At 37.8% G+C, this 18,052-nt stretch overlaps 4 protein-coding genes across 5 annotated transcripts in view; 2 read left to right on the top strand and 2 right to left on the bottom strand.

Annotated features, from left to right (window-relative positions):
- LOC145499718 (uncharacterized) overlaps window positions 1–18,052 on the bottom strand; it is a 75,993-nt gene that overhangs the window by 24,928 nt on the left and 33,013 nt on the right. The window lies entirely within an intron of this gene.
- On the top strand, window positions 3,288–5,288 carry LOC145499801 (histamine H2 receptor-like). The gene has a single exon (XM_081479325.1). It carries the CDS (start codon window positions 3,654–3,656, stop codon window positions 4,608–4,610), a length of 957 nt encoding a protein of 318 aa, XP_081335451.1. The 5' UTR covers window positions 3,288–3,653; the 3' UTR covers window positions 4,611–5,288.
- LOC145483908 (potassium channel subfamily K member 9-like) lies at window positions 5,953–13,635 on the top strand. Its single transcript, XM_081462479.1, has 2 exons — window positions 5,953–6,289; window positions 13,007–13,635. The coding sequence occupies exons 1-2, from the start codon at window positions 5,953–5,955 to the stop codon at window positions 13,633–13,635; spliced, it is 966 nt and encodes a 321-aa protein (XP_081318605.1).
- On the bottom strand, window positions 8,156–10,719 carry LOC145499576 (uncharacterized). 2 transcript variants are annotated; one of them, XM_081479119.1, is made up of 4 exons: window positions 10,611–10,719; window positions 9,325–10,557; window positions 8,584–8,652; window positions 8,156–8,417 (listed from the first exon to the last, which is right to left on the bottom strand). In XM_081479119.1, the coding sequence occupies exons 2-4, from the start codon at window positions 9,608–9,610 to the stop codon at window positions 8,221–8,223; spliced, it is 552 nt and encodes a 183-aa protein (XP_081335245.1). In that variant the 5' UTR covers window positions 9,611–10,557; window positions 10,611–10,719; the 3' UTR covers window positions 8,156–8,220. The 2 variants fall into 2 exon arrangements, with proteins under 2 accessions (XP_081335245.1, XP_081335235.1); XM_081479109.1 differs by having other exon boundaries at window positions 9,325–10,619.

Genomic DNA, 18,052 nt, shown 5'->3' with positions numbered 1-18,052 from the left:
AACATCTAATGGTCCCAATACCAGTTTTAAGGAAATTCCTTATGAATTTGGGAATTCATAGTCGTTATCTCTTGGACTTGTCTTCATGAACTGATGAGCTGGCTTAGGTTTCGAGATTTTTATGCTTAATGAAAAGGTTACGCCTTTTTTATGACAATCAACTACTGATGCCAATCAAAATCGATTTCAATGTGATTAGCAATAGGTAGCGCATTCGCTCTATGCGCGTTTCTTAAATGATGAATAAGTCAATATTTCCTACTCCTGATGATCAAAACAGCCACACTTCTAAGCAGAATTGGTAAAAAATGTGTAACAATCGTGACTCCTTGAGCGATGAACAGAAAGGACCTTCAGTTGAACAAACTAAGCAAAAATGGTTGTTGTAAAATACACCTAAGTCGAGCAAGGAGTAATGTACGGCCCCGCAAATGATCCCGGCCCTCAAATGATCCCCAAATTGTACCGCAAATGATCCCAGGACCGGAAATGATCCCCAGATTGTACCATAAATGATCCCGGACCGGAAATGGTCGCCTCGCCATAAAATTTGAAAATGTGAGGACTCAGGAATTTGGACAGTGGATTTGAAATCTATGCAATCGCTTTTTTATGACTTTGAAACTCAGAAAACCGTGAACATTTGGATTTGATTCCAAAAGGTTAATTTGGTACGGAACCAATCACTATAAAGTTCAGGACACGCGAGAAAACCTCAAAACCACAACCAATAGGCCACGTTCGATATATCAATATTCTAACATCGATCCGAGGCTTTCGGGTCAAAATTGAAATTTTTTTAAGTTTCTTTTGTCTTTCAATTCCCAAAAGAGCGTCGGATACAAAGAAAACACCACCAAACATAGAATTTTGCCCTGAAAGCCTCGGAGCCATGTTAGAACATTGATATATCGAACGTGGCCAATTACCGCTGGTGTTTGCGGTTTCGTTTTTTCACCCTTAATTAGCTTTTTCCTAGCTGCACAATAATAATCCTTAACTATGTCTGGTATTCACGGTTTTCTGAGTTTCACAGAAATAATACAGTATTTTGATACAACAGTTACTATATGAAACGCAAGAAAATGTGCAGTTAGTCTCCTGCGTTGCGTGACATCCCAAAAACGGCTGCGAAGGAGACTAATGTGCAGTATGAACGATTTGAATGCAAATTTCACAACTTTAAAAATGATATCCAACGTTACGAAATCCTGTGTTTGAAGTTTGTAGTTTAGCTGGATCCTTCCCTGAATGACTTTATTGGGTCCGGGCCTGAAATGTATGATAACACACGCAGGATGTTCACTATATCCTCAAATTTGGAGACAACTGAGAATTCCCAAGTGGATTGACTACATTTTTACTACGGTAACTAGCACGAAGAAATCTTGACTTTCGTGGGAGCCTGTGACTATCTAGGACGCAGATATTAGAAATGTACAGGGAAAAGTTCTAAGCGGTTAATCAGATGGCAGAGGCATCTTCGAAGATTCAAGTTTCTTTTTGCAGTGCGTTTCCTAAACGAAAAATTTGTGCAGTCGACACATGTCAATTTAGTATTTTCCGCAGTACGAGAAACTTTTTTTATTGCTGCTTTTATGCCTGAGGTACTTGTCTTTTCTTCACCTAGGATAATTAAGAAAATATGTATCCATCCATAGACTTTTCATGCAGTCCACGCCATTCCTAACTTTTTGCGGTGGGATCAGTTCCGGTCCCGGGATCATTTGCGGTACAATTTGGGGATCATTTGCGGTACCGCCGGAGATCATTTTGCGGGCCGGGATCATTTGCGGGGCCGTACAGTAAACTTAGACAAAATGGACGTTCTCCAATTGGCAACTGTACTGCATTTTACTGCCCGTCTTGGTTTCTCTATTAGTTACTGTCATTTACCCTAAGCTCCAAGGGTTTTTTCCGGGTTCTCCGAATTCCAATTGGACAAGAATTGGGGACCCGCATGAAATATAAAAATAAACATGTTGTAATTTATTCCTAATTGCTGCAGTTTCGCTTATTGAAAATATTGCAAACACAAGCTGCACATGCTGGATTCTAAATAACTGAATCGGAATGGTAATCATTGAACATCTCGTTCCGTTGAGTTTGATACTCGTACGCGTAGCAGTAAGTGTACTGAGTGATAAAATTCGGAGAAAAAGTGAAAAAAATTATCTCATTGCTACCTTCTCGAGACATACTTTCGGCCCTAAATGCAGATCAGTCTTACATGTCTCGCGCTCCTTAAAATTGTACGTTAATTTTTTCGAAATTTTGAATTGTATCACGTTTTCCTTATACGCCATTGCTTGTTTTAATTCAACCGAACTTGTAAACGAATTCACAACTGAAGATGATCGTTGAACGATCGAAACATGTCTTGTTTTAAGCTAAAAGTTGTTGTCCATTTCTTAAAAATAGGTCAGTCTTGAATTTTATCACGACACAGAAATATCCGTAACAACTTATCCACTCCTGATCAGAAAGTGGTTGTGTGCGGGGTCCGTCTGTTTTCGGACACTGAGGAGTTACGACTAAGAACAGACTGAACGGCTAGTGAGAAGAGGGACGGAGAGAAAATTTGATGGAAATGTCGGGATCCCTGAAATAAATGAAAATGTGAGAGAATTGTGAAAAAAAAAAAAAAAAGGACGTCAGAGTAAGAGGAAGACATAATAAAGTTAAGACGTAAATTCTTAGCACGTACTGCCACTGAACTATGTAGCCAAAACATCAACCTATCAGTCCTCTAGAGTTCGATTTACATTTTTCCTCTGATGTCATGATCTCTCGATTTCTAGTTCGTAAGCAAAGTTAGATTAAGTATTCCTCTCGACCCATTTTAAAAGGGAAGATGATGTGACAGATGGTTGCTAATGTAAATGAGTTTGAGCTTCGATTGACAGTTTTCGAATCTAAGAAAAGCACAGGTTGCTTTACTGCGGAACATTTTAGCGAAGGCAGAAGAGAGTAGCCTTAACTACACGGTTTGTTTTATGTGAACCGTATTCATGCTCTCCTTTGCATCACTTTCAGAGTAAACAATAAAAATTACACAGAACAGAATATGATTGCTAACAAAAGAATGGTAACGGATATGAATTTCGGTTTAATGATAACACTTTGCTGATCAGTGAAGAAATAACTAACTGCTACAGTGGATTTTCAAGATTTCTGACGAAAAAAGCATAAATCAGCTAGACTGCCTGTAAAACCCTAGGTTCTCGGGTAAAATTACGTTGGGTAACCTTGGGTAAAAATATCAGTGACGTCAACTATTGTCATTTTAAAATGTGTCAACCAGAGAGCTATTAGCTTGCGAACAAAATACGTCTGCGTTCGCAGGCTAGATAACTATTGGCTGGAGAAACAAGGAAGTTTTAGACATTTAAATAACAATAACGATGTTTCCAAACAGATGTCTGCCTTAAATGAGAATAATTGCATTTAATTTATGCTTCCTATGTTATAATTTCCACTCTCAAACTACGTTTAGAACGATGTTAATACATCCGAATTGAAACACCAGGGTTACATGCGTCCTCGCACTTTCGCATGGTTGTAAACCTTAATCCAGTGTCTTTATGTAGCATTCAAAGCTGGTCGACGTAAGGTAGATTTTTAGGGGGAAAAAAAACATTTCACACGAAGCAATGTCCTCAGAATTAGAACACAGAAACCTTGCTCTGAATGTTCTCGAACCCGCAATCCTAATGTTAATGGCATCAACGTGTTTGGTTGGAAATAGCTTAACTTGTATCGCCGTTTACAGAAACTCAAGACTTCGCACATCCACAAACCTCTATCTGATTGCCTTGGCTGCCAGTGATATACTCAACGCATCCATAGTGATGTCGTTAGCCGTAGGCGTCCTCATCACTGGACGATGGCCATACGGGGAAGCGCTATGCAATTTTCATGCGTTCTTCACCCTGTTTTCCGTGTACGTTTCTCCAACCACAATGGGACTGACCGCCTATAACAGATACGTTCGTATTGTCAAGTCCGCACAAGACTACTCGCGCATCTTTACACCAATTCGGTCAAAAATGTACGTGGCAGCTATTTGGCTAACCGTCGCGGGATACGTTTCCATTCCCAAGTTGGCTGGTTGGACTGAATACGGGTTCATCCCTGGATATGCTGTCTGCACCATTGTGCATCCCACAGAAACCATGAAGATAACTCATTATAGCATCGTCGTGTCTTTCTTCTTTCTCCTTCCCTTGGGAGTTGCAACAGTTTCCTACTACAAGGTGTTCAAGACGATAAAACAGCACAACCAAAACATGGCTTCAACAAGCCAAACTGAGGACCAGAACAGTCGAATAACAGCAAGGGAGATCAACATTACCAAATCACTCGCCATTGTCGTTTTGGCGTTTGGACTGTGTTGGATTCCATTTTGGATTATTGCCGTCATGCAGCGTTTCACGTCTGATGCTGTTGTATCGCGCAATGTCCAACTGCTTTGCACATTTTTGCTGTTCTTTTCAAGCACTATCAATCCGTTCATATATGCTGGCATGAATCCATCTTTCAAGGCTGAATTTCGAGAAACTTTGTGCTGCAAGACTAGATCAGATGATCTCGACTTACAGCAAATATGAAAACTCCAGGACGACAAAGTTCGCGGAAATTATTAGCAACAAGTATGAAACGCCTGGAAACTGAAATAAGGGATTGAAGAGTAATTTAATAGTCGAGAATGGCTAAAAAATAACTAAGTAACGTTGACTACTTAAGTTGTTTGAAGAAAAGTAGATAAAGAATATAAATCCGAAAAATAGAGGCTTGGAGAAATGGATACATGTATACATGTATTAAGCTTATATTGAGTACTCGTGGATAAATTTTCCGTTTCAACCCACGAAAATAATTTCCGATATAGTGTTTCGAATTCTTCTGAAGTCTTGATGAATCTGAAAGTGAACGACCTTCGTCTTAACAACAGGAAGACGAACTTCTTTATGAACAAAATTGAAGCAGTCAGGTAATCATACTTTGAAGTTATCCGTTTGAACATGGCCTGTTTAACTAATTTATCGAGACCTGTTTAGTTCTAGAACATTACATTGTTACGAGTTGAAGTTGGGAATAGAGAGCACTAAGAAACTTGTCTTGATGTTCTTCAATATAACGCGATTTTAGTTAATTTGTTTTGGAGTTGACAGAGTTAAACGGAAATAAAAACAGACTGATATCTAATTTGTTGTTCATGATTGAATACTTCTAATGACTGAGGTACAACAAGACAATTAACACGACATTTTACGATATAGGGAGGTGCATCAAGCCTGTTGAAGGCTTCGAGTTGCCTGATTGTTTTATATCCAACTGAATTTACAACTGAAATGAAATCACTAGGAATCTTAACGAAAACAAAACGTTAAAACCTGGAATTAGAAATGTAAGGGCTTGTTGCATGCCATATAATAAAGCTTAATTTAATTTCAAAGTTTTACACTTATGAAATATAAAATTCTTCGATTCAGAATTTTAGTCAGTTAGAGAATTTTTGAGTGCCATAGCTGCATGGGTAAGGCTGGTAAATGCCCGTAAAAGTAGCTCTTTCCAAAAATTAGATTGATCGTGATATACCGACTAGGTTAGGTGAATACGTATCATAAAACCAGCAGGTGTTTCGCTCATCTATCCTCGCGGACACTGTTTGAAAATAACATAAAACTAGAGCTTGAAGATTTTCCAAGTAATAAGAAAGAACCTCTTATTGTAGGTTCCAGTCATTAAAATAAAAATATGTTTATATACTAACCATGAACTACCGTGTTCGTGCAAATTTTTCACTCGTTTACCCGAAAGATTTGAAGTACGTAGTTCGACAGTAGTGATGACAGATTGCTTTTGTTTAAGGTAGCTGGTGTTTCATTGAGCGTTTGCAGTTCGTGAATAATTAATGTAATGAAGATACCAATGAACTGGTTCTAATTAATGACTTCGTCATTTCAGCACGTATTTTACCTTGTTAAAGGAAGTCACAAAATGAATTTTGGCAATAACGCTAAACTCGTGCTGGAAAGCTTACTTTTAGTCTGTTACTTATTGATTGGAGCATTTATTTTCGAAGCTCTTGAGAAGAAAAACGAACAAAGAGAAAAGACTCGTCTAAAAGACGAGATTACCTCGCTGCAAAGAAAATACAATATATCAAATGAGGCTGTAGTATCATTAAAGGAGATATTCCAACGTCCTTATGCTACGAAAAATATTGAAACATGGAGCTTTGGAAATGCGTTTGTTTTTGCTGGGACAATTGTAACTTCTGTTGGTGAGTATAACTGAAAATAAATAAATATATTATATTACTATGCTATTCATGATCAAGTTAATGGTTAGTACAGTTTCATTCAGAAGTTTCAGGCTTGCATTATGTCTCCGAATTCTGGGAGATAAGTTAATGGTCTGTAGGGCATTTCATTCCAATCATTACAGGAATACATTGCAGATTCTACTTTTCACATACTGAGACAAATAAAGGGCATTTGTGAGTGGATCTCTTGAACTGAATAATTCACTTTCAGAAGCACCTTGCTGGGCATTTTATTAGCGCAGGATTAAACTGAAGGAAAACACTACATTTAGCTCGAGTAAATTCTCCCACTCTGTAATCCGTTCTACAAATTCTCGAAATTTTCGAACGAGAAAATGCTCTTCCATTAGTTATGAAACGGCGTTCAGACAAACACATATTATGTGATTCTCTCAATATACAGAACGGCAAAAATTACGCCGTGTTCTCAATATATGAATACTACTTTCATATGCAAAATAACATTAACATATATAGACGCTCTTTCTCGCCGATGTTCAGCGGCGAGGTAATTCTGTCTGTATAATAAAGGAACCAAAATCTCGCCGATGTTCAGCGGCGAGGTAATTCTGTCTGTATAATAAAGGAACCAAAATCTCGCCGATGTTAAGCGGCGAGGTAACTCTGTCTGTATAATAAAGGAACCAAAATCTCGCCGATGTTCAGCGGCGAGGTAGTTCTGTCTGTATAATAAAGGAACCAAAATCTCGCCGATGTTCAGCGGCGAGGTAATTCTGTCTGTATAATAAAGCAACCAAAATCTCGCCGATGATCAGCGGCGAGGTAATTCTGTCTGTATAATAAAGCAACCAAAATCTCGCCGATGATCAGCGGCGAGGTAATTCTGTCTGTATAATAAAGCAACCAAAATCTCGCCGATGATCAGCGGCGAGGTAATTCTGTCTGTATAAGAAAGCAACCAAAATCTCGCCGATGTTCAGCGGCGAGGTAATTCTGTCTGTATAAGAAAGCAACCAAAATCTCGCCGATGTTCAGCGGCGAGGTAATTCTGTCTGTATAATAAAGCAACCAAAATCTCGCCGATGATCAGCGGCGAGGTAATTCTGTCTGTATAATAAAGCAACCAAAATCTCGCCGATGATCAGCGGCGAGGTAATTCTGTCTGTATAAGAAAGCAACCAAAATCTCGCCGATGTTCAGCGGCGAGGTAATTCTGTCTGTATAAGAAAGCAACCAAAATCTCGCCGATGTTCAGCGGCGAGGTAATTCTGTCTGTATAATAAAGGAACCAAAATCTCGCCGATGTTCCGCGGCGAGGTAATTCTGTCTGTATAATAAAGGAACCAAAATCTCGCCGATGTTCAGCGGCAAGGAAATTCTGTCTGTATTAAAGGGACGGAAATCTCGCTGATGATGATGATGATGATCGTCGACTAGGTTAATGATCCTCGCCGAGATGAATGAACAAGTACTCTAAAGCAATTCTAAACATATTTTTGTTGCTTTTGCGATCACATAGTGTAAGATGAGGATGCTGTGTGTTTATATTCCGGAGGGCAATTTTTAAATTTTGAAAATCACTTATTATCGGAACTTGAAGTCTAGTAGCTGTAGTTTGTAAAAAAAATATCCCGTTGCGTTTGCATACGTTGCTTTCATTACGTTTTCCCATCCTACGTACCCTTGCCACTCTTGCCAATCTCGCAACAATTAGCCTCTCTGTGCAGTTCGAGTACTCGCTGTTCTTACAATTCGAGTGCCAGAAAGTGATATTTCCCTTTATGATTTAATTTAATCAAAAAAACGAAGGTATATGGATCTATTGTTCTATCTTTAATCTCTGAATTTTACATAGGTCATGGCCCCTTGAACTGCACAATTCCATTAAAATTTTTATTACGCGAATAGTACGCATACTCCATCAGTTATTACTCAAACAGTCGCACGTCCTTCTCGTCTACAGACTGCAGCCATTCCTGGTCACCGTCTTCATAATTTACTAAATAGCCCTTGGATCTGTTCCATGCCGCGATGGTGCCCTTTATCCAGCCGAGATATTTAGTGGAGCCATCCAAATTAACTCGGTTGTATTCTACCTCAAGTCTTGCTCCAATAAGGGCATTACCTGTGGAATGAAGTACATGAATGACTTCCGCTACATGACATCCTCTTCAGTCATAGTTAATTTCTCTTGTAATCAAAATGAAAACAAAAACGGGCTTTTTTCTTTTATGATATAAGCTTGCAACAATGGAATCGGTCAAATATCATCGACCAAAATTATTTTGTACCTTGTCTCTTTTTACCATGTTTTCCGTAGTTGCAGGCACGTTGCAACTGGCGCCTTTTATCCGGTGGACCTAAAAGATTTTAACCAGTTGTTAACTATATATAGTACGGGGAAATGAGTTTAGCTGGAGCCCTGTTCGTTCTCTACCCTTTCAGTTGTTTAGGATGACTTCAAACATTGACTACATCCATAATAGTTATAGTAGCACTGCGCCTAACTTGTCCTCTACTGCATTAGCTTAATTGTCAAAGAATCTGAGTATTGCTGCTGCCTTGAGTAGACAGGACGCAGGTCTTGCGCCAGGGGCGCTTAACATGTTATTTTGAATATAGGTTGAAAATTTCCTTACTGAGGGGAATGGAATTGAAAGCTGCTGTAGTATTTTCATCAAATGTTGGGAAGGCTTGGGTTAAAACAAAGTAATCGTCCCTAGCAGTTATATGAAGCAAATGGTGTTCATAACACCGATTGTTCCGGTGAAATCTAGAAAGGTGATACCTCGAAGGTAATAGGTTGCATTTCCCAAAGCCCTTGAACAAAGATGCGGGCCAGGTCCCGCACCCGTACCACTAGAACGAGCTTCACATGTGATAACAATAACGCATGGTCTCACATTATCCGTCAATATCATCTCGAAAAGCTTTCAGAAAAATACTATGGTCGAGGAATTTAAGAAGGCTCGACAATTGATTAATCCCAATTGATATCACTAAAAACTTTTAATTTTTGGAGAATTCCCTACCGTCTTCTTTAGGAGCATGATATCTTCGTTTCCTTCTGCGATTATCGTTTCGCCTCCCTCTTGCTTCTTCAGAGTTGTCACGATAAGACAGCGAAACATTCTTGCCTGCTGCTACAACTTTGGCTGCCTGCACTCTGTCTTCCCGATATATGTTCTCCAGCAAGGGTGCGAGACTGTTTCCTTTTTCTGGAATTGATTGCTTATTAATACTTTCTACCGGGTTGTTTGTGTTGGGTCCTTTCTCCCAGGTTTCCTCAGAGAGTAAGGTGTAGGCTTTTGTGAACATTCCTAGACACAGTAGTAATGACGTAAACGAAAATGCACAAATCGTTTTTAAAATTTCCTAATAATCCGAATTAATTTCATTACATTTTTAGTCGTCAGGTAAATTCATAGTACTCGCGACCACTTTTGAGTTAGTTTAAGGAAACTAAATTGCTATACAAAGAATATTCTCCGATATTAAACATTCTAAAAAATTAAGAAATAAAACTCTAAATTTAAGTGCGGCCCAAAACTAGCCTAATTAAATTGCATACTAAAATTGACACTAAAAATTATGAAATAAGATTTAAATACGGCCCAAAGCTAACCTAATTAAATTGCATACATGTCACTCACGAGTTACACCTGAGTTAAAATTGACACAGATGATCTGATAGCTAGGATTTAAATCTGCTTAATGAGGGTGCATGCATAATGTTCGATGGAATATCATTCCAGTCAGTTGTGTAGCGAGATGGCCGCGAGTCCATTATTTTAGCAGACCAAAGCAGCAAATTTAGTCTAGCATTTAAATTGGTTTTACTTTCCGCCGCTTTACTTTACTTTACTTTACTTCATTTTGTTTTACATCTGTAATGCTTAATTTTCCTAACAAATCATGAAAGTGCGTTGAGGTGCGATGTTCAGCAGTCGGGGTTACTTTGTGGCACGCGAAGGTATATTGAATTGATTAAAAAAAAAAGAAAAAATTAAGCGCTGTTAACCAAGAACTGAAACGTCACCTATTAAGCATATTCAAGGTCTGGGCTGCCTGTGTCCCTTGTGCAATTACCATTATAATTACCTCGCCACTGATCTTCGGCGAGATTTCCGTCCCCTTGATAACAGACAAGATTATCTCGCCGCTGATCATCGGCTAGATTTTGGTTGCTTTATTATATAGACAGAATTACCTCGCCGCTGAACATCGGCGAGATTTTGGTTCCTTTATTATACAGACAGAATTGCCTCGCCCCTGAACATCGGCTAGATTTTGGTTCCTATTATACAGACAGAAATACTTCGCCGCTGAACATCGGCGAGATTTTGGTTGCTTTCTTATACAGACAGAACTACCTCGCCGTTGAACATCGGCGAGATTTTGGTTCCTTTATTATACAGACAGAATTACCTCGCCGCTGATCATCGGCGAGATTTTGGTTCCTTATTATAAAGAAAGAATTACCTCGCCCCTGAACATCGGCGAGATTTTGGTTGCTTTCTTATACAGACAGAATTACCTCGCCGCTGAACATCGGCGAGATTTTGGTTGCTTTCTTATACAGACAGAACTACCTCGCCGCTGAACATCGGCGAGATTTTGGTTCCTTACTATACAGACAGAATTACCTCGCCCCTGAACATCGGCGAGATTTTGGTTCCTTATTATACAGAAAGAATTACCTCGCCGCTGAACATCGGCGAGATTTTGGTTGCTTTCTTATACAGACAGAATTACCTCGCCGCTGAACATCGGCGAGATTTTGGTTGCTTTCTTATACAGACAGAACTACCTCGCCGCTGATCATCGGCGAGATTTTGGTTCCTTTATTAAACAGACAGAATTACCTCGCCCCTGAACATCGGCGAGATTTTGGTTCCTTATTATACAGACAGAATTACCTCGCCCCTGAACATCGGCGAGATTTTGGTTCCTATTATACAGACAGAAATACTTCGCCGCTGATCATCGGCGAGATTTTGGTTCCTTTATTATACAGACAGAATTACCTCGCCCCTGAACATCGGCGAGATTTTGGTTCCTTATTATACAGACAGAATTGCCTCGCCCCTGAACATCGGCGAGATTTTGGTTCCTATTATACAGACAGAAATACTTCGCCGCTGAACATCGGCGAGATTTTGGTTCCTTATTATACAGACAGAATTACCTCGCCGCTGAACATCGGCGAGATTTTGGTTCCTTTAATATACAGACAGAACTACCTCGCCGCTGATCATCGGCGAGATTTTGGTTCCTATTATACAGACAGAAATACTTCGCCGCTGATCATCGGCGAGATTTTGGTTCCTTATTATACAGACAGAATTACCTCGCCGCTGAACATCGGCGAGATTTTGGTTCCTATTATACAAACAGAATTGCCTCGCCCCTGAACATCGGCGAGATTTTGGTTCCTATTATACAGACAGAATTGCCTCGCCGCTGAACATCGGCGAGATTTTGGTTCCTTTAATATACAGACAGAACTACCTCGCCGCTGATCATCGGCGAGATTTTGGTTCCTTATTATACAGAAAGAATTACCTCGCCGCTGATCATCGGCGAGATTTTGGATCCTTTATGATACAGACAGAATTACCTCGCCGCTGATCATCGGCGAGATTTTGGTTCCTTATTATACAGACAGAATTACCTCGCCGCTGATCATCGGCGAGATTTTCGTTCGGTATATAAGAGAAATTAAATTATCACATATTCCAACATTTACATAAAATAGTTTCAATATATATATTTAAACATTCACATAATATGTGAATATATGTAAACCCGTTATGAAAAACTTCCGGAAATTCAAAGCGGAATTTTTTGTTGAATGGGAAGCATTTTCGTTTAGTGGAAGCATTTTCGTTGAGTGGAAGCATTTAAAACACTCCAATTATTTGGAAGCCTATGGCCCGGTTTGCGCTTCAGCATGTGTTATAAAATGTCTTTCGTTTTATATTTACATCTGCCTAGTCATTGCGTGTTCACTGTAAATGGTTCCTTTACCGAGATCCCAAGTTACGCAATTCACTCCGCCACCGCGCGCCTGGGAGGATAATTGATATTTCATCAATCTATTCAATTATTTTGTGCTTGTTAGATAGGTTCTATGGTATAAAGATATCAGTCTTCAGTAAAGCTGTCCATTTTATTGATTATTCTTGTTATCTCTCTGTAGTAGCAACTATATTGGATGACACAATTAATAGCTCCTGTCAGCTATATTTGGCATGATTTCAAAATAAAAATGGCAAAAACTGCTTTCTTCAGTATATTACATAGAGATTTCAGTTATTGTCTCACTAATTATAGTGTGATTATATTTAAGCAAAAGACCACAAGTTTTTATGGTTTATAGGCTGATAAACCACGCGGGATGTTGGAAGAACACGAGAAGAATTCGTAAATCACAAGCCGCAGGCGAGTGATTTACGAATTCTTCGAGTGTTCTTCCAGCATCCCAAGTGGTTTATCAGCCTATAAACCATAAAAACTTGTGGTCTATTGCTTTTATATAATAATTCAGAAGACACACGAAATTTCCATGAGTTTACTGGCACAACAAACCATAGCTGATAGACCAATCAGAGCCCGCGCATTCGTTTAATTATTATATAAAACAGTATGAACTATCTGTTCATTTAGACGGTGTACTGCCAGTACGTTTAAACTGCGTCTCGCTTTCTACAGGCTACGGACACATTGTTCCCATGACAGCTTGGGGAAGGATTTTCTGCATTGTGTATGCGCTATTTGGGATACCGCTGACCTGCGTGGTTTTCAAATTAGTGGGCACGAACATCAGCGACGTCATCAAGAAGATTATCAGCGCAGTGAAAAAGAAATGGCCGAGAAGTAAATCGCAACATTTGAAAGCTGCTGAAAGTGCGTTAGTTGCCATATTTCTTAACATCTTTGCTCTTCTACTTATCTCCTTGGTGGCCTTCTTTAGGCGAAGAGAATGGACATACTTGGAGAGCTTTTACTTCTGCTTTATAACGTTTAGCACCATAGGACTGGGTGATTTTTTGCCATTCGAGGACACAAACGTTGGAGTCACTGAATACCTACTCATGGCAGTAGCAATCATTCTGGGATTTTCAATGATGTCCACGATGCTTTGCGCTCTTAGTCAAGCGCTTGAGGAGGCCACCCCTCTACCAAAAGTTAGACCCTTAGGGACTACAACTGACACACACGGCGAAACAGACTTGCAAGCCAATAATAACATAGAACTAATCGATATTGAGAAGGTAAACGACACACAAACCTACCAAGCACATACAAGAAAAATATCGGTAGGTTTGGTTACAATTTAGTGTATAAGTTTTGAAGAAATGCAACAAATAATTAGCGTAAAGAATGCACGATTATCTAGTGTAATGATTAGAATGCAAGATCAATGCACGATTTAAGGGTATCGTACTTGCTCAAACTGATGAAAAATATATATATATATATATATATATATATATATATATATATATATATATATATATGTCTGAATTTATGAAAACCGTGTTAAAGACTTTGCACCAAAATAGCGGGCATGTTTTTGAAAAAACGGTTAGAAAATGTACATAAATATGGCCACGTCGCACCGAGAGTGCTATCTACCTCGTGTACTCTTAATGGAGTCCATACCATGCCTATACAAGCCTGTAAAGTCGCTGCAAATGAGTCGAAGGAGCCAAACAAAACTAAATTAGAGCTTAAATTGATCATTTGGTTCGCCGCGGCACTAATTTAGACAGGCTTAACCTCTGCGATTTCACCTAAATGACCTCACTGTGTCTTTACTGTGGGTTAAATTAGCCAGTCACGCTAACAAGAGCATGGTAAGCAGTGGAATCGGTTATTTACCTCTATATTTCAGCCAAAAAGTAGTCGTTACGTGACATTTCATTTCAATATCTGACCGGATTCGCAAAAACATAGCCATAGAATTTGACTTGTCACTGATAATCTAACTTGCTACAATTCTGTCCTAGAGCTAGCTTTCCACGAGGCTTATCGTAGCTCAAATAGCAGCAAATAACTCTCCTGTATGCCTTTTGAGGCCAGGAAGACTAAATTCACCATCTTTTCGTTGAATCATGAATTGTACAAGTTAATTAAGAGTGCTTTTAACATGAAATTGGAGTCTAAATCAACACGAACGTACAGATATCAAAACCGCGGCGGAGAGCTAATCTATCGCTTTCTAAAGGCCTGCATCGTCCTAAATGGATTGAAAAAGAGCTTCCTACATCGAGAATCGATTGAACTTCAGACAAACTAGGCCATAGTTAGCAGTAAGCGAACACTCAACATGTTGTCGTCACGTCAATTATCGCCCGGAAGCCACGCAAATAAATTTCTTCCGCGCTAGCGAATCACAGACAGTTCTGATACTTAGCTAAGCCGAGAACGCCTAAAATTGATAAAGCAAGGAAATTCTACTCACGATCAGCGCTTGAACTCATGTTCTTCTCTCTCCTCGTGGCCATGTTTTGCTGGCAAATAGCAATGTCCCGGATGTACTTCAATTTTGTCGAGCGCGGAATGGCACATCCAGATTTCAACAGATTTAAGTCTTTAGCTACATCAAAGTTCAAAGCAAATGACGCCAACAGCAGCTAGAAATGTCTAGTCCATTGCACGTCTAAGCCCTAAATTGATGTGGCTAAAGAGTTTTGCTGTCTAAAGCAAGCACAACATTATCGCCACAGGGCAAACGGTCTTCTGTTACGGGACTAAATGTGACCCGTACAGTTTACACATCTCCTCAGGCCCGCCTCACGTACGATAATGGACGACGCTTACTAGCAAATCGTTAGACTTGGGCCTTCATTGGACTTAATGATGTCCTCGGGCAGACTTCCTTTAGACAGCAAATACAGAACGCTAATCGGTCGCTCCTTGTCAGAGTCACCGCGCGAACTGAATTCAGACGAGTGTAGCCTGGGCTAAACTTAACGCAAATTGAAAAAGGGGGGGGGGGGTCGATAAATAATGAAAAAAATACCTAAATAAATGAAACATGCGGCACGGAGTTTCTACATTTCATGCTAGGTAAGATTTACAAGCTGCTGTCATAGCGAAAGCAGAGAAAAAAAAAACAAAGAAATGAAAAAAAAAAATCAAAAAACACCTGATTCAGTCTTTAACACCGTTTTCATAAATCCAGACATATATATATATATATATATATATATCTATATCTATATCTATATCTATATCTATATCTATATCTATATCTATATCTATATCTATATCTATATCTATATCTATATCTATATCTATATCTATATCTATATCTATATCTATATCTATATCTATATCTATATCTATATCTATATCTATATCTATATCTATATCTATATCTATATCTATATCTATATCTATATCTATATCTATATCTATATCTATATCTATATCTATATCTATATCTATATCTATATCTATATCTATATCTATATCTATATCTATATCTATATCTATATCTATATCTATATCTATATCTATATCTATATCTATATCTATATCTATATCTATATCTATATCTATATCTATATCTATATCTATATCTATATCTATATCTATATCTATATCTATATCTATATCTATATCTATATCTATATCTATATCTATATCTATATCTATATCTATATCTATATCTATATCTATATCTATATCTATATCTATATCTATATCTATATCTATATCTATATCTATATCTATATCTATATCTATATCTATATCTATATCTATATCTATATCTATATCTATATCTATATCTATATCTATATCTATATCTATATCTATATCTATATCTATATCTATATCTATATCTATATCTATATCTATATCTATATCTATATCTATATCTATATCTATATCTATATCTATATCTATATCTATATCTATATCTATATCTATATCTATATCTATATCTATATCTATATCTATATCTATATCTATATCTATATCTATATCTATATCTATATCTATATCTATATCTATATCTATATCTATATCTATATCTATATCTATATCTATATCTATATCTATATCTATATCTATATCTATATCTATATCTATATCTATATCTATATCTATATCTATATCTATATCTATATCTATATCTATATCTATATCTATATCTATATCTATATCTATATCTATATCTATATCTATATCTATATCTATATCTATATCTATATCTATATCTATATCTATATCTATATCTATATCTATATCTATATCTATATCTATATCTATATCTATATCTATATCTATATCTATATCTATATCTATATCTATATCTATATCTATATCTATATCTATATCTATATCTATATCTATATCTATATCTATATCTATATCTATATCTATATCTATATCTATATCTATATCTATATCTATATCTATATCTATATCTATATCTATATCTATATCTATATCTATATCTATATCTATATCTATATCTATATCTATATCTATATCTATATCTATATCTATATCTATATCTATATCTATATCTATATCTATATCTATATCTATCTATCTATCTATATCTATCTCTCTGTCTCTCTGTCTCTCTGTCTCTCTCTGTCTCTGTCTCTGTCTCTGTCTCTCTCTCTGTCTCTCTCTCTGTCTCTCTGTCTCTCTCTCTATCTGTCTATCTGTCTATCTGTCTATCTGTCTATCTGTCTATCTGTCTATCTGTCTATCTGTCTATCTATCTATCTATCTATCTATCTATCTATCTTAAAAAATGATTAAAAATCTCAACTAGCGGGAGGAACACCAATAGGTTATTTACAAAGCGTGACCAAGGAGTTGACCCATTAAACTTAAATTTCTTAATCAGCTTTGCTGCACTAAAAGGTGGTATTTTGTACTTTCACACGTCATATGTTTATAAATGTAAACGATAGCTATTAAGAAGTTTTAATGTAATATGTGCACGAAAGTAAAGTTACTTGCGTTCTACAAAAGACGAAACTACTTTTTTTCGGTGGGTGTCCTGTGATGTCGCGAGTGTCTTATGTACGCACACGAAATAAGACCCCGTGATGTTCCACTTGTTCAGTTCGCGTCCCCTTTCAGTGTCATTTTTGAATTGATTATTTCTCCTCCGTCGCGCTCTTTCAGGCTTACGCGTGTCGCGCGCGCTCTACACATAAAGCCCCCTTCCCAAAGCTGTTCCCGATTTCCGACATGCGAACTACCTAATAGGTTTTATAATTCATCAAATATTTTCGCTCGTACGCGATTGGTCTAGATGCGTCACGTGATTGAATATGTCCAGCTAAAACTGGGGAATGTCCGAGAGATATTCCCCAACTTTTAAAGCTGCCAACAGATCCCAGATTCCCAAAAAGAGCTCCGCCCTCGGAAAACTTTACGCTTCTCGGAACAGATAATGACACGAGCTGGCATCCTACTCATATCTAGTTGGCTGAACCCTAAAAGAAGCATTCGAAATTTTGCTTCTCGAATGGCCCGGGGATTTCTTTTCAAAAATTAAAAACAACAAAATTGTGTCGTAAAAAGTAGGTCGTAAATTGAAACTTGGGGCAGTCTTAAGGTGTCCGTTTTTTCGGTTGAATTCTTCCCAGTAATAAATTCGTAGTGTGAATCTAATCTAAGCACGCCATACGAAGAAACGCGACGAAACGTAGCAGTGTTTCAGTTTGATGTTTCTTCTTTCAGTAATTTACATTTAAGGGAGCGGTTCAGTTTGGCCAT

This window comes from Orbicella franksi, chromosome 1 (genome assembly GCF_964199315.1).
Source record: "Orbicella franksi chromosome 1, jaOrbFran1.1, whole genome shotgun sequence".
In the NCBI taxonomy this organism is placed as follows: Eukaryota; Metazoa; Cnidaria; class Anthozoa; order Scleractinia; family Merulinidae; genus Orbicella; species Orbicella franksi.
Note: the sequence above shows the minus strand (reverse complement) of the source record. Positions and strands in the feature narration are given on the sequence as shown.